Genomic DNA, 21,072 nt, shown 5'->3' on the forward strand with positions numbered 1-21,072 from the left:
GGGTAACAAATGCCGACTTGGGGATAGCATCCTCGGCCAGGGGAATCTGCCAATAGCCCTTACACAGGTCTATTGTAGTTAAATAACGTCCCCTGGCTATACGATCTAGCAGTTCGTCTACCCTGGGCATTGGGTAGGCATCAGTGGTGGTCTTCTCATTGAGTCCCCTGTAGTCCACGCAGAACCGGGTAGTTCCGTCTTTCTTAGGCACCAGGACTACAGGCGAGGCCCAAGGGCTGTCAGAGGGCTCAATGACTCCTAACTGAATCATCTCCTGTATCTCCTTCCGCATTCCTTCTCGGACTGCTTCAGGGATACGGTAGGGGGGCTGACGAAGGGGTGCTTGTCCAGGGGTCTCTACCTTATGCACAGCCAGGGTCGTGCAGCCCGGTTTTTGGGAGAAAGTCGCCTGTTTCTCCCACAGAAGCCGCTTAGCCTGTTCCTTCTTTGTGGGGCTTAACTGGTCCCCCAGCTGTACGAGGCTAATGAGGTCAGTCTGGGGGTCTCTCTCTAGTAAGTCAGGGAGGGGTAAACTTTCAGAGTCGTCCGCAGCAGGGGCACATACTGCAGCCACATCCTCCTGCCGTTCCTGATACTCCTTCAGCATGTTCACATGAAAGGTTCGCTGGATTCTTTCATCTGCACAGCTGGCAATAACATAGGTAGTATCACATACCTGGGCTACTACTTTATATGGGCCTTGCCAAGATGCCTGCACCTTGTCGGTCTTCACAGGCTTGAGCACTAAGACCTTCTGCCCAACCTGGAAGATACGCTGTCGGGCCCTCCGATCGTACCATCTCTTCTGTCTCCCCTGGGCCGCCTGGAGATTCTCCCTTACCATCAGAGACAGTTGCGCCATGCAGTCCCTGAGTTCCAGAACATAGGGCACTATGGGGGTCCCCTCCCGCTCTGTCTCTCCCTCCCAGTGTCCTCTAATGAGATTGAGGGGTCAGCGGACCCTTCTCCCATAGAGTAACTCGAAGGGAGAGAACCCAGTAGATTCCTGGGGTACCTCTCTGTACGCAAATAACAGGTGAGGCAGGAATTTCTCCCAGTCTCTGCAAGCGTCCGAAAAGGTCCTCAGCATTTGCTTGAGGGTCCCGTTAAAGCGCTCGCAGACACCATTAGTCTGGTGGTGGTAAGGTGAGCTCAGCAAGGGCTTAATATTGCACACCTTCCACAACTGATGGGTGAGCACAGCGGTAAACTGGGTTCCCTGGTCAGAGAGAATCTCCTTAGGGAACCCCACTCTAGTAAATATTTTAACCAGGGCATCAGCTACTGTCTCTGCTTCAATGTTGGACATAGCTACTGCCTCTGAGTAACGGGTGGCGTAGTCCACCACGGTGAGAATATACTTCTTGCTGGATGGACTAGGCCTGGCCAAGGGACCCACAATGTCAACGGCTAAAAGGGCTCCCCAATAATAGGCATGAACATAAGTCTGGCCTTAGGGTGGTCCCCCCGCTTACCTACCCATTGACGTGTATCACACATTTTGCAGTACTGTCACACATCCTGGTTAAAATTGGGCCAGAAGAAATTCTGTGTAATTCTATGGGCTGTGCGATGGGACCCTAGATGTCCTGCTAGTGGTACATCATGCCCAATTCGCAGAATATCCAGCTGGTATTTCTTAGGTACCACCAGCTGTCATTTCTGCGAAGGGGCTTTACTTCTCGGGGATGGCTTAGGGATCCTATACAGTCTATCCCCCACCCATTCATAAAGCTCCCCATCTATTCCCCTTTCCTGAGTATCTGCCTTAGCCCTATACTTGTGTAGGGTCGGGTCCTCTCGGGTTTCCCTCCCGAATGCTTCTGGGATATCCCAGCCTAGGGGAGCCTGATCTAAGGTACATGTCGGGGAAGATTGTCTTACCTGGGTCTCAGCAGCAAGCGGGCCGGTTCCAACAGTACGGGTCTGGTGACGGGTAGTCACTGGGTTGGCTTCAGCGGGGCCCATCGGGGCGTAAGCAGAAACGAGGGGGGCCAAATCATTCCCCAGTAGTACATCCGCTGGCAAATCCTTCATTACCCCCACATTCACGTGTCCCAAACCAACCCCCAAGTCCAGGTGAATACGGGCAACGGGTAGCTGGAAGATAGTGCCTCCTGCTAACCTTACGGCTACAGTGTCTCTGGTGTGTTGGCTCTCTGGGATGAGGTTCTTCCGTAGTAGGGTCAGGGTGGCACCAGTATCACATAGGTTATTAGCTACCTTTCCATTAACCCGGACGGTCTGCCTGTGTTGCTGCCGGTTGTCCTGGTTAGCTGCTTGTACTGGATCAGCCTCGTGCAGGACACCCCAATGTTCTTCCTCCTCAACGCAGTGAGCCGCAGGCATGGATGTACGGGGATTCCCCCCTGCTGGCTTTCTCCACGACTGGGACTGCCTGGCTGGATTCAATGGACAGTCTGGCTTTTTGTGCCCTAGCTATTTACACCCGAAACACCTGAGGGGTTGTGAGTAGTCCTGGGAGTTGAACCTGGGCTGCTGAGAATAAGTGGCCGCTGGAGGTGGTGCTGTAGGGCGGTACGACTGTGGTTGGTAGGTGCCAGCTAGAGGGGGTGCGGCTGATCGATAATCCACCTGAGCTGTTGTCTTGACCACAGGGTTATCCAGTTTGCGGGCGTCTGTGTATTCGTCCGCCAGGCGAGCTGCTTTAGACAAGGTGAAAGGTTTTCTGTCCCGGACCCACTCTCTGACTTCCGGGAACAGCTTGTCAAAGAAGTGCTCCAGCAGGAACAGCTGCAGCACCTCTTCCCCGGATACTGCTTGGCATCCAGCGACCCAGTGGGATGCCGTGAGGTGTAGGTGGCATGCCCACTCGGCATATGAGTCTCCAGTCTGCTTGCTCGTCTCTCTGAACCGCCTCCGGTATGCTTCTGGTGTGACGGCATACCTGGCCAAAAGTGCTTCTTTTACAAGCCCATAGTTCATAATCTCCTCATCTGGGATGGTCCTGAACGCTTCACTGGCCCGGCCGTACAATTTCACAGACAAAATGGTAACCCATTCCTCTGTGGGCACCCGGTGTAGGGCACATTGCCGTTCAAAATCAGCAAGGTACCCATCAATCTCCCCTTCTGCTTCAATGAAATTTTTAAAAGCAGCAAAATGTACCTTTCTCCTTTCAGTTGGTGCTGTTGTGACTCCCGCTGCTGCAGCACCTCTTTGCTGTAGCCTATTTGCCTCCACAGCCGCTATAACTCGGTCTATGATCTCCGCTGTAGGGTTAGGGCCACAATGTGCCAGTTTTATGTTAACAGCCCGATCAAAACTTGCCTCTTCGGGTGTCCTGTCTGTTATGCTGGGCCTTTCGGTTATGTTGGTTCTTTCGGCTCTATCCATTTCGACTAGTTCTGCGATAATGTCCCTCTTATTACGGTTGTTGGCCGGTCGGCCCCGGTTCTCCAGTAAGTCCTTGAGGGTAGAGCGCTTTAGCTGTTCATACTGTGCTTCCATTGTCCTGTGTCCTCTTGTAGCTGTCCTTCTGGGCTGTGGGAATTATCCCGCTGCTTGCCACCAATTGTAACGACACCCCAAGTATGAAAGGGGTTAAAGTCGTTTAGGACATTCCACACCCAAACACAAAGGCAGCTACCGAACACCCCAATCAGCCGAACAAGGAACCCATACAAATTTTTTGATTGAAAAATGTATACTTTATTTTGCAAGAAAATATACAAAAAAACAAATACTTAAACAGGGTACATCCAATCTGTGACGCAGCGCATAAATACACTACATAACAATACATCGCCAAGCATACCAATAAATTACATTCATCCTGCGTTATGATGCCTAATGTGTTGTGCAGAGTAATAATACCCCGAAACATCACATCATGCATGACGCCGCATTACCCTGAAAGCATTACTTCAAACATATGTCACAAAAGTCAGGTCATACAGTCTAAATAACATTCAAATGTGCAACGGGTGTGATGGGGGGGTGGAGAAGGTGGGGTAGGGGAGGGAGAAAAGAGTTCACAGGCCCGAAGCTTTATTTGAACTGCCAAAGGATACACGGGGGGAGAGGGGGGTGGGGAAATCTTCAGACCTCCTCTTCCTCTTTGAAGTCCATCAAGTGATAGTCTCTGAGCAGACTGTGAACCAGTCTGCGACAGTCCTCGATGGACATCCTCTCCTGCTGGTGGATGAGGCACTTTCTGGCGCACCATAAAGCGTCCTTAAAGCAGCACAGCACCCGCCAGGCACCGTCAATGTCCTCCTGTGAATAAGTTCCACAGAAGAGTCCGTTCAACACACCAAAGTGTGTGATCGCAGTCTGTGGCACAAAGTCTTTGAGTTCAGGTTCCAGGGCCCTCAACAGGTCCTGTGCAAAGGGACACTCCCAGAAAACATGCAGAGCAGTTTCCTCCTGGATGATGCAAAAGGGGCAGTGCCTGTATCTGCACAGGTTTCTGGCATGCATGAATGTCCTGAGTGGCAACCCCCCCTTGCATTGCCATCCATGCCAGATCTTTGTGCCTGTTGGTGAGTCTCTTTGAAGAAACATTCCTCCAGACCACTTTACAAGTGGCTGAAGGGAGGCCTGGAACAGTCTCAACATTGTCCGATGCTCTAATCAACTTGTGGATAGTTTTTGGCTTCCACAAATCGGGCTTCACTCCATGTAGCCCCAGCTCCTTAATAAACTTGAAGGTGTCCAAGTAGTACCAAGGGTTTCCCAGTTGTAGGGGATGGAGCTGTCCCATTTGTCCCATCCAAGGGTCCTCCAAAGAGGCAGGAGGAAAAAACGGGAACCCATACAAATAATCCACCCCAAAAACGAGGCACGGCTCCGTCTTCAGGTTTCAAACAGGAATGAATCTCTATTCAAAAAAACACATGTTATACAGATCCCACTTCAAAACATTTCCCCCCCACCCTTGGAAAACAGGGCGGGTTAAACAGTCCAATAACAATGGACACACAGGTCAGGTGTGCTTAACTTCTCATCAGTAAACAGTCTTAACAGGGGGGCTGCTGGAGGAATCCCCCCTCCCTCTTTCCTCACAGCAATACACATCCTGTGATCCAAGGCAGACAAACACAATAGAACATTGGAACACAGCCCCACCCCAAACCAGCACAGCAAACAGCACACACCACATACACACACACATACACAGCATTGAGTCTCTGACCAGCACAGATCACAGTGGGGTTCCCATTCACCCCGTGCCTCTATTAGTGACTCCCGTCACAGAGTTCATGCTTAACATTAATTTTTTTTAGTTCCGGGGAGTGTATTACCATCAGCAAAGGGGCACGTGTAAGGGTGCCCCTTGGGCCCCATCTTATGCGTGCCTCCATCTGGGGCTCTGGGAGGATGAGGTTGTGTTTAAATCCTCTATGTACCTCAGCCACTGCTTTCTGTGGCTGAGTTACATAGATGATGTTCTCATGATTTGGAGGGGTACAGTAGAGGAGTTAATGGAATTTTTATTACAACAGAATACCAATGATAGAAACATCAGTGGAGACACTGCCCTTTCTAGATTTGCAATTAAGTATAGTAAACAACCAAGTTGGCGAGAACGTTTTGCAAATAGATAGCAGCAAATACCCTCCTCCTTGCCCAGAGGCATCATCCAAAATCCTTGATTAATGGAATACCCACGGGGCAGTTCCTGAGAATCAGGAGGACAAACGTTTTTTGGAGGAATCAGACGCTATGTATAAAAGTTTCAGGGAAAAAGGATATTCCCATAAACCCCTTAAAAAAGCCAAATCTAAAGCTTTGGGGTGTAAACGGGAATGCATTCTAGAAACTCAGACAGTTCCTCCAGAAAAACTTGAAACGTGCCCAAGAATCATCATGAAATTTGGGTCTCAGTGGACCCAGATCAAAAGTATTTTGGAGGAAAACTGGCACATCCTTAAATCCACTCCCCTAATTGCAGACACGGTAGGCCCTAGGGCAAAAAAGGGCACAAAACCTAAATGACATTTTGGTACATTCTGAGTAGAAAAGGACACAAACCAAAATTTGGCTTACAAGCGCAAAAACCCCCTAGTAGGTATGCGTGCCTGCGGGCATTGTAACATCTGTACGTATGTACATAGGACTGATGTGTTCGCCAGTTCATGCGGAGGTAAACAATATAAGATTAAAAGCTTTATAAATTGCTCGACTACTCGAGTCATTTATGTGCTTACTTGCCCCTGTAACAAAATATATGTTGGGAAAACTAAACGAGAACTCCGCATTAGGATTGACGAACATATCAGTGGTATTAGGAAAAAGGATGATGACCGCCCAATTTCGCCGCACTTTGCACAATTTCACGGTAGTGACCCCAAGGGGTTGAAGGTCGAGGGAATTTATATACTCAACTTGCCCCTTAGAAGGGGTGATTTTGACACTATTTTATTGCAGAAAGAGAAGATGTGGACGTACTATTTAAATTCGATGACCCCGCTAGGTTTAAACACTGAGTGCAACTTACAGTCCTTTTTGGTGAAATAAGCCGTCAAAAATGGTATGTATAATTGTGGTTATATAGCTATATTCAAACTTGGCATTACTTGCCCTCTACCTGTGTTATTTAATTATCTATCTATTTATTGCCTTCACTTCTCCCTTTGTCCATGTGACGGGAGTCAGTGTTGGGCGCAGGGTGACCAAGAAAAAAATGAACCCTGAGAATATGATTGGATTATTTAAAATGGGACAGGAATATTTATCCACAATATCCCCCAGGATATATGTAAAGACTATTCTTGGTTTGTTTGACTCTGAACTCCACATGTTAGTTGAGAGAGCTGATCACATTGGCCTCTAGAACCGGGTAGGAGCCGGACAGTCTACTCATACTGTAGTTTGTTGCCTACTAGGCTGAGGAGGGGAGGAGATCACTGTTTGTATTGTTAATTGTTATTAGCTCCTGCTATTGTATGAAGGAGTCCTGTGTTTATACTAATGTGTGAAGCTCGGTGACCACAAGTCTGTCCTAAAGGTCATGTCTCTGAGTCACCTAGTCTGGGTAAATGATTTAGTAAATTAGCTCATGTTAATTAGGTTTCTGGTTACAGTTGTATTGTTAGAGTAATATGAGCAGGAGGGGGGAACCTCCTCTTCTACTGTATAAAAAGACTTGTAATTTTGGTTCTAAAAAGAGTCTGATTCCTGTTTGACCCTCCGTACAGAGCCTCGTCTCGTACTTGGGGGGAAGAATTATTCGTATGGGTTTCTTGTTCGGCTGATTGGAGTGTTCGGTAGCTGCCTTTGTGTTCAGAAATGAAATGTCCTAAACGGCTTTAACCCCTTTCATACTCGGGGTGTCGTTACAGTCCGCCTAAGACATATAAATGAAAAATGCCTATGCACTCAATTAGCCTTTTGCTGAAAGTCAAGTATGGGAGAAAGTTTGGATGACATCTTGTGGCCAAAAGTAGGTATAACATGGACATCACTATGGCTATTTAAATGCCTCTGCCCAAACTCCTCCCAGCTCTGAGGAAGCTAGCGTCCTATTGGCTAGCGAAACGCGTCAGTGTGACGTCACTAGAGAGGCTGCTGAGACGGAGCCTAAACGGGACTGACCATTCAGTGTGCAAGGAACTGCCTTCAGTTGCTTTAATGCGGTGCGCTTACCTGTACAGCGACGGCACTGTGTTTACAGCTACTATCTGTGGATTGGAGCCGCTCTCCTGGAGGCTGGATCTGGAGTGAGGGGTGATTCGAGTGGATGGGTAGAGGTAGTGGAAAGTGGCTGCAGGACATGGTGAGAGTATCTGTGATCCAGTACCTTTAATCAGATGTGATACCGTGCCCCTGCATTTCCTCCCCACCCCCCCCCCACCCCCCCGTTCTGCTATGGAGATATATATACATTGCTTCTTGGAAGAAATGACCCTGTATTAGTTTGCTCCTTGCACATCCCTGTATCAACAAAATTACTCTCCAAGTCTCAGTTGATTAACCAGGCCAGCCTTTGACCTGTATCGAAGGGATTTATATCTTTATAATATTGCTTTGGACTGCAATTCAATTTATCCTGCACAGGAGTATATATGGCGGTCAGATGTTGGTCGCCTTGCTAAAAACACCGCAAACACCCAACTTTGCTACCTGATCATTTCTATTTTTAGCAATAAAAATCCCCTTCTTTGGTTAAGGAATAACTAATTCATCCAGGGGACTTTAATTCCACCCATTTGTGATTTTCGATGATCATGTTATGCATATGAGTGTGAGTTTGTGAGTGTGTGTGCATGCGCAGCTGCACCCCCCCCCCCCCCCCCCAGTTTTTAAACAGGACAACGTTGTCTTTTTAATTTATTGGTGAGGTACATACCTGGTTTCCTTTGTCTCATCAAATAATTTTTGTGTGTCTTTTTCTACATAATAAAATAATAAATGTAAATCAATCTTAGTGTCCTAATCGACCCTCTTGGGAGAACCCCCCTTTGATAAATGTTGAGTTTGGAGTCATGTACACCCAGATTTCCAGTCTTCTCTCTACATTACACAATATACGGGAGGGGGTGAGGCGGGGATTATTGCCGAGGGAAAAGTTTCTGAATCACCTTATCTACATTGGGCACTAAGGACAGCTTGTATCTCATCAGCCTATCATCTGGAGCAAGGTCCTTTACATTGACACCGTTCTCTCTCCTACAGTGGAAGAGAATGGCCAAATCTTGTCCTATATTCCTCCAATTCCTTCTGTGTTTTGCAATTAAGTGTATGGAGGTCTGAAATATGTCTCGGGGATTCACAATCATTTTGCGGTTATTGAGGTATAGCCACCTTACAGGGAGAGCATGAGAGAGAATATTGACCCCAGGAACATGAGACCACTTGTCAAATTCAGCAATGTTGACTGAAGTGGGGAAGACGTGATTCTCAAAGCGGAAGACACTTGTATCTGGGTGTTTATTCTGGAGCCTCTCCATCAGGGATGACCAGTCCCAGTCCTTGACTGGAAGAATAATTTCATCAATGTCATTAAGGAGAACAAACTTACTTTTGTACATGTTCCTGTATAGACAATCATTCAAAGTTGCAGATTGTCCAAAATATCCAATCTCAGCGGTGAGTCCTTCAGAATACTGCCATTCTGTCGATGTCTGAAGATGGCGGTCTATTGGCCATGGCAACACCTCTAGAATTCCTTCATCAATGTAATGACGTAACACCTTATCTACATCCTGGGAACAGCTGGTGTTATAGATGGTGACTCTAGAGGCCCCCAGAATCTTGTACATCTCAATACTCTGGATCATCTGGAGGACATTGTTGTAGTTTCCATACAAAGTAGAAATACAGATGGTGAAATTGGAGGAGATTGGTTGTGGTGGACGGTTCCTGACTTCAAACAGGAGGCTCTGACTTGTATTTGTGGAGACAGTTGAAGAGAAAGACATATAAGTGTAATTACACCCAGAAGGTTCTGCACATAGGAGATCTGTTGTCCCATATGGGAACCCAAATCTGTCACTGTGATGATCTATTTGTGCCCTCATGAAGACGCTCTGATTGAAGGAACAATGGAAGATACAGTAGAGTTCCTTCACAGATACATGGATGATGGCGATGACCCGGACTGATTGACTAACTCTAGGCTCATAATACGGAGAGATGATAAATGTTCGACTATCCAGAGCTGTAATGGTGTCTGTGGCAATTGGAAGTTCCTGGAAATTCATCATCACTATGGTAATGGGAAGTTCCTGAGATCTCATCAGATGTTCATGTTCTATATGGTAGGAATAATAAAAGACAGAAACACACACAAACACCGACACAGTGCAGAACATGTATCTTGAACACCTCCACATTCTGGTCCCATCAGGTGATCACAGCTGTAGAAAGATAAGAAAGAGAGAGAAAATACAATAAGTTCAGTGAAATCTGAAATCTATAACTCTTATGTAGAAGTAGAGGAATTGCTCAAATCAGTCTCTATACCAGCAGAACTTACACTCTAATATCCCGACCACAGTCATGTGAATATCATACCATATATTCCGCAGAGTTGTACAGAGAACATTGAGGCAGACACTATAATTCTGTATTTATAGTATGGAGAACACTAAGACATTCATATCAGTAGGAGCACCACAGGCCGGTCATGCTCATCTTCATGGTGGGTCATGAGCATAGAACCTAACAAGGTGCGCAAAAGGCGTGCCCACAGAACCTGGCGCCTAGCGGCACATGAGTTCTGTTTGGCCTCATTGCTTGATTGTCTTCAGCACTGATTCCATGTTCTGAGTTCCTGAAAACCTGCTAACCTTGGTAATGACCCGGCTACATCTAAACACTTCCCTTTAGATTGCCCTTGCCTGTTATGTCTGCTGCTCATCTGTGTTATCAACCCCGGAATGACCACGATCACTTGGTATCTCGCTTCCAGCACATTGCTAACTCCTGCCTGTCCCTGACCTTGAACCTGATCGTGATTGTGTACCTGTCTGTCTGGCTGCTGCCAAACACAGCTTGAGACCTGAATCCATACTAGGTGGATGTCTGTGTTTCCAAGCTCAAGTTCACCACTTCATCTTCCTGGCCGCTGTGTCCTTCCACTACCCTAGGAGTTCCTGTCTCCACTACCAGAGGTGCTTGGACAGGAATTGTGCAAGAGTCCACCCTTGTCACTTTGGAAAGATAAACAAAAGAGGCCTTGGGATTGTACGGGTGAGGGGGAGAGTGGAAGTAAATTACCTAAGGAGGAAGAGGGTTTTTTTTTTTAAAGGGATAATATGATTGGTAATACAGGTACCCAGAAGTAATAAAAAATATACTTTATTAGAAATATACAAAAGAAATATTTAAAACAGTGAACAGTTCATACAAAATATCTAGACCATGTACATGAGTGTTTTAATCAAGGAAAACATGCATATATGTGGTACTTGGGAACCCAACATGTTTCGGATAAAAAATGCAATTCCTTCTTCAGGGGTTTCCTGTAAGGATATTGTATGATCTGGGGGGGTACATAGGTAGAATATACCAATCATTAGTACACATATACAGTATACATTATACATATAGCTATAAATGGTAGGTCATAGGAGCTTATAAGGGCAAACAATCATGATAAGAACTTTGGGAAAACCAGAAATATATGTATATTTGTATATATCATAAGGAAGAGAAAGGACTTACTCGTTCACAGAAATGTGTGCGTATCCCAGGCCGGACTGGAACTTGATAGCTTAACAGATGGCGCTCCAAATCCTAGTCACCACAGCATCAGTTACGCATTGTGTTTAAATATATATATAGCCACATATAGGCTTATATAGTGAAAGCCAAGGGCCAAAGGTTGGATGGAATTTCTGTAGTGTAATCCAGAAATCTAAGCGGGTGTGAGAAGGTGTGTAATCGCACGTCTTCCTGCGCTGGCAGAGGAAAGACACACAACTGCCTAGGAGATACGGGGAGGTACACTACAACGCGGGAAACCCTCAATCCACGCACGTTTCATGCACCTCATTCAGATCGCACCCCTCCTTGCAATCTGCAGTGGGTGTCAGTGCTATCTTAACGACACCCCAAGCAAAGGTTGCAAAACACCGTTTTTTTGCCAGCACCGGACCGCATTCACAAAACGACCATGCGAACCGGTTGCAGTGCGGTTCCAAAATTGGTGCTGCATGACTTTGGTGCGGTTTGAGCCCATTCAAAATGCCTGGTATCACACTATAGTTTTCATGTAAATCGCACAGGAACTGCACCGCATTCCTGTGCCATTCACATGCGATTCTGCGTGGTGTGATTTGAGCGGTGGGTTTTGAATGAGCTGAATCGCACCGCATCGCACCAAAGAAGTGCAGGCACCTTTTTTTTGAAAAACCAACCATGCGATCTGGTTCAGACAAACACTGCGTTTGAGACCTTCTTTTGGGGAGTTGTTCACTTTGAATTGACCACCTGCAGCAGATCAAAAAACACAGTGTGATTGCAATGCGGTGATGGAAACACACAGGGGGTCACAGCTTTTCCTGTACCACATATGTATGAACCAGGGGTAAAACAGGGCCAAGGCATGCCACTGAGGGCAGCAGAAAGTCCAGCCTGGCATTGGCAGACATGTTGTGGTGCCAACTGATGAATCAGTAAGCCGGTGAGCACCACAACAAGCTTGCCGGTGCCAAGCTGGACTGTCGGTAAAACAAGCATTAGAAAACTCAGCTTAGCCTCAGTCATCTGTCAGTAACACAAGCAATGCAAAATTTCACCCAGCCAACCTCAATCACATACTTTGCCAGTTGGCACACAGAATCGCACACAGTCTCTCACTGACTCACCATTACCTGGTATGAAGAGCAGAATGCCAGCAGCAGCACAGCAGTCTGAGCAGTGGTGAGTCTGAGGACACTCTCTGAGACTCTCTGAGACTCGGCCAGAAGAGAAAGCGGGACATAACTGGACAGGACAGCGGCAGTTCATCCATGTGGGGGGCCGGCGGCTACACAGCACTTTACCAGCACTCTGCGCTCCAGAGCCCAGGCAAAGCTCCTCTCCCAAGCCCAAGGTGGGAGTGGCACTGGAAGCCAACAGGAATACATGGTGTGCATTGGACAGGAATACACGCACCTCCGGCTCCCACTGTGCTGCCTGGTGATAGATCTGTCAGCCTTCAGCCCGAGCTCGATAGACCGGCCTGGCGGTGTACCACAACATGGGTGCGGGTATGCCTAATGATCTATTACAATTGCTGCAGCGGCATTATTACACTCTGTGTGCCACTGACTGCAGTGCTGCCTGCCGCTGGTGCCATGTGCGGCTGCAGAGCAGGGACACCATGCATTTCATTTTTGCCCCGGGGGGGTTTGAACACCCCTGACTCTCCCCTTATCTACGCCCCCTGACTCAAAGCTCATAAGATCTTTAACAAGATAATGTCACTGGTGAATACCCTTCCCTCCTCCCACCCCAAATTCTTCAAGAATAAATCTCTTCCCACCCCATATGATGTCCTCCCAGGATTGCGCCCCATGCATGGGTGTCTGCAGGTAGGGGCAAGGGAGGGCAGGTGCCTCTCCCTGGAATTGAGGATCGGATCAGGAGTTCCCCACTCGGTCTTCTCTGTCTTTATCCTAGCGGCTGGCCCTGCTCGCACCTGTACACAGTTTAGCAGGGCCGGTGACAGTTGATGCGAGGAGCGGGACAGCGAAGGCCTCAAGGGGTGGGCAGGATGACATCACCCGGTCTATATAGTGCAAGCGAGGGGCCCAGAAGATGGAGGCCACGGGAAAGGGGAGCAGCAAGACGCCAGGAACAGAGGGCACAATGTCCCCGGCGCCTCCCAGAGCCTGGAACCCCTGGACTCCTTAAACCCCCTCGTTGCTCCCAGGCCTGGAGGACAGACTGACCGGGGGTTCAAGAGAACAAGGACAAGAAGGAAATGCAAGCAGCCAGGGACCGCTCCATGTCACATCATAGATCCGATGGAAGGAGCAGAGCACCTCCTGTCCTCACCCAGAATGAAAACGGGTCTTGCCAGCTGCTGGCCATCATGGACATCCTACTGGCATGCAAGGTACCATACTGAGCATTACACACACCACTGGGACATAGGGGCACTTGAGGAACCGCAGATAGGGCTAGGGGGTCCCTCTTTCTGACCCCCCATCACCCCTCTCTGTCACCCCCTCTCTCTCGCTGTCACCCCTCTGTCTTTTTCACCCCCTCTCTCTGTCACCCCCTCTGTCTTTTTCTGTCACCCCCTCTCTCTGTCACCCCCCTCTGTCTCTCTCTGTCACCCCCCTCTGCCTTTTTCTGTCACCCCCTCTCTCTGTCATCCCCCCCTCTGCCTTTTTCTGTCACCCCCTCTCTCTGTCACCCCCCTCTGCCTTTTTCTATCACCCCCCTCTGTCTCTTTCTGTCACCCCCCCTCTCTCTGTCACCCCCCTCTGCCTTTTTCTGTCACCCCCTCTCTCTGTCACCCTTCTCTGTCTTTCTCTGTCACCCCCCTCTGTCTCTTTCTGTCACCCCCCTCTGTCTCTGTCACCCCCCACATGTATGCAGTCTCTTGTGCCATGTCCGCAGTCTCTGACAGTCTCTTGTGCCATGTCTGCAGTCTCCGACAGTCTCTTGTGCCATGTCTGCAGTCTCTGACAGTCTCTTGTGCCATGTCCGCAGTCTCTGACAGTCTCTTGTGCCATGTCCGCAGTCTCTGACAGTCTCTTGTGCCATGTCCGCAGTCTCTGACAGTCTCTTGTGCCATGTCCGCAGTCTCTGACAGTCTCTTGTGCCATGTCCGCAGTCTCTGACAGTCTCTTGTGCCATGTCTGCAGTCTCTGACAGTCTCTTGTGCCATGTCTGCAGTCTCTGACAGTCTCTTGTGCCATGTCTGCAGTCTCTGACAGTCTCTTGTGCCATGTCTGCAGTCTCTGACAGTCTCTTGTGCCATGTCTGCAGTCTCTGACAGTCTCTTGTGCCATGTCCGCAGTCTCTGACAGTCTCTTGTGCCATGTCCGCAGTCTCTGACAGTCTCTTGTGCCATGTCCGCAGTCTCTGACAGTCTCTTGTGCCATGTCCGCAGTCTCTGACAGTCTCTTGTGCCATGTCTGCAGTCTCTGACAGTCTCTTGTGCCATGTCTGCAGTCTCTGAACGTGATGTGATAATAACATTGTCGAAAAGGGTCAGAGCATGGGTGACCTTAAAATGATGCCCCCCCCCCCTGAAAAAAGTTCTGTGGACGCCCATGGCCCCATGGGCCGATGTCAGATCACTGTACTGGCCCGCTGCCGGTACCATTTGTCCACTGTGACCAATCCCAGCAGATCACATGACAGCTGTACACAATGAAAGGCTTTGATTCGTGCTTTACATTGTGTACTATTGTGATGAGCTCTGAGATTGGTTACAGTCATCACATGGTACAGACAGGGCCAATCACAGCTAATCACAATAGTAAACACTGTATCAGTAGTTTTCATTCAGAAAAAAAAAGGTTGCTTATAACCGTGAAGTTCACAGTTATAAGCAATCATAGTGTGTAAAAACAATTTAAAAAAATCCTGATCACTTCCCAAGTGTAGTACATTGTTACTGTGGTAACACCGTATTGCTCTGGTCACTGTTTTTTACATACTGTCACCTGTCAGTGTCCCTGATCACCACCACACCAGTTATATGATCCTGGACTGCACTGGTGACAGGATGTAAAAAATGTAGAAATTTTTTTTTTTTTATGTAGCACTAACTCTCGGTGGAGCTGCTGGTTTAAGCGGGCTTGTTACCTTCACGTCTCGATACCTCTGTTCCACCGGCACCGGGTCTAGAGTCCCGTTGAGTTTACCTCTGGACGATATAAGCACCAAACACTTGAATATATTTTCCAATGCTTCAATAAAGAAGTAATAAAGGAAGTAGCAGGAAAGAGGCAGAAGAAAAGTTGCAGGGAAGCTCAAATACCTTTCCTTAGTATTCTTAAGACCATTCTCTGGAATTGAACACTTGTACTTGAATGCACTCCCCTTGTGGGACTCAATCCCCGCCCGCCTGGATAGTACTCTCTCACTTGTCTAGCAGCCAGTACGTAGCATGAACAAAAGTCTCTGCCACAGACTTGTTTGGAATAAAACCCGTACGATCCTCTGCCACAGGATGTATTGGTTTGCGATGAATGTCAGACACAGTACTTGGACCTCTAAGCCAACCCGGCAGTACTATACTGTAAGATTACTTCAGGATACGTCCTCCAACCGAGTCACCAGGCCCCTCTCCAGACCAGCACTCTGCATGGTCCTTCCATGATGGGTCCTCCCCTGGGATCTCCTCGGTTGTCCAGCTTCTTCCCTCAGGATAGACAGCTCAGGACCATTCCTCGGCTGCTGTGGTAGGCCCCAGACAGGCTTCTGGGCCCACCCACACGCCGCAGGGATGTGGGCTTCCGGAACGGAGGACCACGAGTTGGTACTCTTAGCGCATACCTGTCGGCCAGGAGGGCCAGCAGGTGGCTGAAAACGAACCCCTAAACATGGCGTCTGTCCCATAAATACCCTCTCCCAGAATGCAACTCGGAGGACCACCTCCACTGAGTTGTCTCCGGGACAGAGGAGCATCCATACGCTTCAACGTGTTGCCTTTCCAACACCAGCCCATGGTGACAATGACACCCACCGGCACAATGTGGAACCACACGCAACTCAGCCAAGCTGGAACAGAGGCAAATCTAACTTCACCTAACAAGCAACCCACAAGATTTACCTATTAAAAATCTACCAGCGTTACATACTACATACTCCCCCCACTACAATAGACGTTGTCCTCAACGTCTATCAGAAAAATAATAACTCCCAAGCCTGAGAGCAGGTATTTGAGCTTAAAACTTGGATTAAAGTAAAGAAGAGAAGAAGACAATAGAGAGATATTACAATTTCAACATTTTTCTTTTAAACAATATGTTCACATCCGTAAACAAAACCACATTAATACTGTTGCAACCCCACTATCTATCTACCTGAAAAGCCTAACAGCTTGATAGCAGGTCCACTTGCTCCTGAAAAAAAACAAAGTTAAACACACACAAGATATATACAGTTTTAGGAGCAAAGTCTCATTTTTTTTTTTTTAAATGAAACTCTCTTCCTATAATCTTTCCTATGTTCCCACTAAGGAACCAACTAGAATACTTGAGGAGTCCATCCCTATATATATTTAGGTATGTCATATCTTTAAACGAAAGAAGTCCAGCTAGTGAAAAACCGAGCCTTGGATTTAGAAACACAGAGCTGAACACCAAATCTTGACCTCGAAGATCTCTGAACACTGACACTATCTATCTACATACCCCACAGTTCTTTATCCATAATCACCAGTAGAACCGAGGATCTGGCAATGTCAGTGATTTTCCTTGTTAATCCATTGTAGTGATAAATGTACACCACATCATCTTTTCCTGGTCTGCAAATGACCACTTTGTCAGCATAAATGTGCCGACCATAGTTCCAGTGTAGGAAACATCCACTGAAGCGTTTATCCATAGCGACAGAACATCCAGTCCTCCGGAAAGGCTTAGGCACAGACAAATAGTCCCAAACAGCTTCACTGTACCACAGCTCCCGGTTAGCTTCAATCTCTTGCATAATGTCCTGGGTAACATATGGGAACTCCAAACCATATTCCCTGGCCACACGCTTGTTAAGCATTCTCTGTAAACGTGCAAGTTTGGGCACCAATCTAATTTTCCCCAAACCAGGGGGCACACAAGAGTTCAATGACTTGCTCACCATAGACTCGATGGGTGTCGGCAACAAAGTAGTAACTTTAGGCAATGTCTCCCCGACAGTACTGTGTGGCTCCACACAAGGGATGTTCTCCCAGAATTCAGGGCTGTCCATTCTGAGGAAGTCAAGGCAGCAGCAACGTCTTCACCCTGGGACCATAACAGTTCTTGTGACATTGTCTCAAATAAATCATCATCACCGGAGAGATCCGACACGGAATCTATCTCCGAATCTCTCAACTCTTCTGCCAGCAAATATTTACACAAAGTCCCAGATACATTCCCCTCTGATCTCTCACCCGTTCCCGACGTGGACTTCTCCAGTTCGGGCAGTCTCTGGGGTAGGCCTCAACCACGGCCGCAGGAAGCCTTTACATATCCCACCTTCCTCTGGACAGGTACAACAGGGATAGGCGTAGTGGACGCGGAAATCAAAGTAATGTCCGCTGATGAGTCAGTTACCGCATTATCTCCCTCAGGAACACTTTCGGTGACTACAGGCGAAATCACAGCCTGCCGTTCTTTTCCAGCAGTAGAAGCAGCTTCTACTGTGGCGATACCTGTAGCCCAGTCCATACGATAAGCACGGGGCGACATGGTAGGTTGCTCCACCACAAACAAGTATTCTCCACATTGCGAGCAGCGAACAAATGGACGGAGATGTATGACCAGTCCTTCACACTTGTGGCAAAGCATGCCCAGTCCTTCAATATCTCCAACTGTATAAAGAACAAACCTCCCCTGTGGTTTCAGATGAATGCCGGTATCTGTAAGCAAGGTTCCGGTCAGCATAGCACCCGCAGCGGCGCTGGTAGTGAACATCTTAGGCCCCACGGTTGGTTGCATCGCCGAAAAAGACATGGCCACACTATGAACTTCTCAGCATGATCACGAGGCCTCGCTTCTTCTCTGGCGCCAACACACACACGCGTCCCACGCGGTGTCAAGTAGGCTAGGCTCCTCCCACTTGTTCCTCTGATCACGTAGCTCCCGGTCTTTCACTGGCGCCCGCCGCCTACGCAGTCAGAAATAAAGTCCTGCAACTTTTAACCTCTTCTTCTCTTGAGAAATTGACAAAGTCCAGCTCTTACCGTAAACTCCCGGTGAAACACTTCTCCAGGTTGCGAGAACTGATGGCCAACAAATCCCGGACGAGCCCCCACATGTAGCACTAACTCTCAGCGAAACATGCTGGTTTAAAGCGGGCTGTTGCCTTCACTCTCGATACCTCTGTTTCACCGGCACCGGGTCTAGGGTCCCGTTGAGTTTACCTCTGGACGATATAAGCACCAAACACTTGAGTATATTTTCCAATGCTTTAATAAAGGAAGTAGCAGGAAAGAGGCAGAAGGAAAGTTGCAGGGAGGCTCAAATACCTTTCCTTAGTATTCTTTAGAACATTCTTTGGAATTGAACACTTGTAGTTGAATGCACTCCCCTTGTGGGACTCAATCCCCGCCCGCCTGGATAGACCTCTCTCACTTGCCTAGCAGCCAGCACGCAGCACGAACAAAAGTCTCTGCCACAGAATTGTTTGGAATTAAACCCGTACCATCCTCTGCCACAGGATGCATTGCTTTGCGATGAATGTCAGACACAGTACTTGAACCTTTAAGCCAACCCAGCAGTACTATGCAGTAATGTTACTTCAGGATACGTCCTCCAACCGAGTCACCAGGCCCCTCTCCAGACCAGCACTACGCATGATCCTTCCATGACGGGTCCTCCCCGGGATCTCCTCGGTTGTCCAGCTTCTTCACTCAGGCTAGACAGCTCAGGACCATTCCTCTGCTGCTGTGGTAGGCCCCAGACAGGCTTCTGGGCCCACCCACATGCCGCAGCGATGTGGGCCTCCGGAACAGAGGACCAAGAGGTGGTACTCTTAACGCATACCTGTCGGCCAGGAGGGCCAGCAGGTGGCTGAAAACGAACCCCTAAACATGGCGTCTGTCCCATAAATACCCTCTCCCAGAATGCAACTCGGAGGACCACCTCCACTGAGTTGTCTCCGGGACAGAGGAGCACTCATACGCTTCAACACGTTGCCTTTCCACCACCAGCCAATAGTGACAACGACGCCCACCGGCACAATGTGGAACTACATGCAACTCAGCCAAGCTGGAACAGAGGCAAATCTAACTCCACCTAACAAGTAACCCACAAGATTTACCTATCAGCGGTAGATTAAAAATCTACCAGCGCTACATTTAATTTCCTAAAATTTCATTTGGGTACAGTGTTGCATGACCGTGCAATTGTCATTCAAAGTATGACTGCGCTGAAAGCTGAAAATTGGCCTGGGCAGAAGGGGGTAAAAGTGTCCAGTATTGAAGGGGTTGAAGCATTTTTCTACTTACAGGACACTCAGTATGGGTTTACATTGACTTTAACAGACCCGATAGTGCCTACAAAGCCCTTTACTGATCCCTCTCTATGCATTTTATCAGCAGTGATCCCTATGATTTCCCTCTCACAGATAAAGCACAATATGGCTGCTGGGAACCCAATCTTTTTTTAATGAGGGGGCTGACTTATCCAAACACCCCCTTAGTGGCCCTTCTAAGCCACATGACTTAGGTTCAAAGAAAGTGCATTATGGTCATTCGGCTGTCATGGTGGCAAAATTGCATATCAGTTTGCTGGATCTGCAACCAGGAACATGGTGGGTTTGCCTCAATGTTAGTCCCAAACCCAAATCTCATCTCTACACTAGATAATAGTCTCTTATGTGGGCACCACCCTTCTGACTCCAATCAGTTCCACACCTGCCTTCGGGTAGGATGAGGGCACTATCTTCATCAGCTGTCTATGGGTCACACATGTCCCCTTCTGCTTTGACCTTTGGGTCAGAACACACAAACTCCCAAAGTAATGGCCGACTTTCCTCAACTTCATCATAAACACATCTGGACAGTAACCCTCACCCCCTCTCCTTTTCAGGATTCGCAAAGCAAAATAATGGACATTCACTTTAAGCACTGCTAACTAAAATAAAACCTTTCACAGTAATCCCTGCAACCTTCTCAGGGCATACACTCACAAAGTCCACCATCATGGATCCACCAAATAAATAATGGACTTTCATTGGTGAGAAAAAACCTTTCACATACATGGGGTCCCTTTGAAGTTCACACAAGGCACCTCATCTTTCAGTTGTAACCAATTGCACACATATTTCAGAAAAGGACTTACTTCTCAGCAGAGATCAGAAGACTCCAAGCAGAAGAAGCTCCTATTGTGCCAGTTGGATCCTTCACCAGTCTTGAGATTGAGCTCCAAATGTTAAATTTTTCAAGGACTCCGTTGTGACAGACTCACCTCTCAGCAGAATGTGTTTTAGGGTTTTTTTGCTCTTTTTTTTACACCCACAAGTGAAGGTGACACGGTGTTCTGCCCATACAGGTATTGTCATAACAAGGAACACAATGACTGTTAGCCTCCTGGTTATCTGTTGCAGTTTATCAGTTTATGCCTCTTTATTTCCTCTTAGCTGCCAAATGGGTTCTATCAGTAACTGGCATGTATCCGTGTTGTGGAAATGTTGTTATATGGACTATGGACTCATGTGGACATTTTATTCTAGGATGTGTGTTTTATAGATTGTGTGGGCGTTTGTTGGTTTGTAAGTATCAAGGGCAATGCGCTGGGCTTATTGCCTTCAAATGTCTATAAACATTTAATATGACCCATTTAATACAACCTAAAATGTTTGTGTAAGAAACTGTATGTTGTGTATGACTGAGCAGGCTGGTAAGTAACTTTATGTTGTGTAATAAGTTTGTGAATAGGGATGAGCCGAACTCCCCCCCCCGATTTGGTTCGCAGCAGAACATGCGAACACAAGTTTGTGCGAACACGGTCAAAG

At 47.7% G+C, this 21,072-nt stretch overlaps 1 protein-coding gene and 1 pseudogene across 4 annotated transcripts; both read right to left on the bottom strand.

The window, feature by feature from the left end:
• Positions 1 to 9,123, bottom strand: part of LOC141129485 (beta-1,4-galactosyltransferase galt-1-like) — a 67,497-nt pseudogene extending 58,374 nt beyond the window's left edge.
• Positions 3,649 to 20,756, bottom strand: LOC141129465 (uncharacterized). 4 transcript variants are annotated; one of them, XR_012241832.1, is made up of 3 exons: positions 12,285 to 12,538; positions 8,315 to 9,801; positions 3,649 to 4,843 (listed from the first exon to the last, which is right to left on the bottom strand). XR_012241832.1 is itself a non-coding variant. In XM_073617526.1 (2 exons), the coding sequence occupies exon 2, from the start codon at positions 9,798 to 9,800 to the stop codon at positions 8,517 to 8,519; it is 1,284 nt and encodes a 427-aa protein (XP_073473627.1). In that variant the 5' UTR covers positions 9,801 to 9,824; positions 20,400 to 20,756; the 3' UTR covers positions 7,827 to 8,516. The 4 variants fall into 4 exon arrangements, 3 of the variants coding, with proteins under 3 accessions (XP_073473627.1, XP_073473615.1, XP_073473637.1); XM_073617526.1 differs by lacking the exons at positions 3,649 to 4,843; positions 12,285 to 12,538 and adding an exon at positions 20,400 to 20,756 and having other exon boundaries at positions 7,827 to 9,824; XM_073617514.1 differs by lacking the exon at positions 3,649 to 4,843 and having other exon boundaries at positions 7,827 to 9,801.
• Positions 20,757 to 21,072: the final 316 nt, after the last annotated feature.

This window comes from Aquarana catesbeiana, linkage group LG01 (genome assembly GCF_042186555.1).
Source record: "Aquarana catesbeiana isolate 2022-GZ linkage group LG01, ASM4218655v1, whole genome shotgun sequence".
Lineage (NCBI taxonomy): Eukaryota > Metazoa > Chordata > Amphibia > Anura > Ranidae > Aquarana > Aquarana catesbeiana.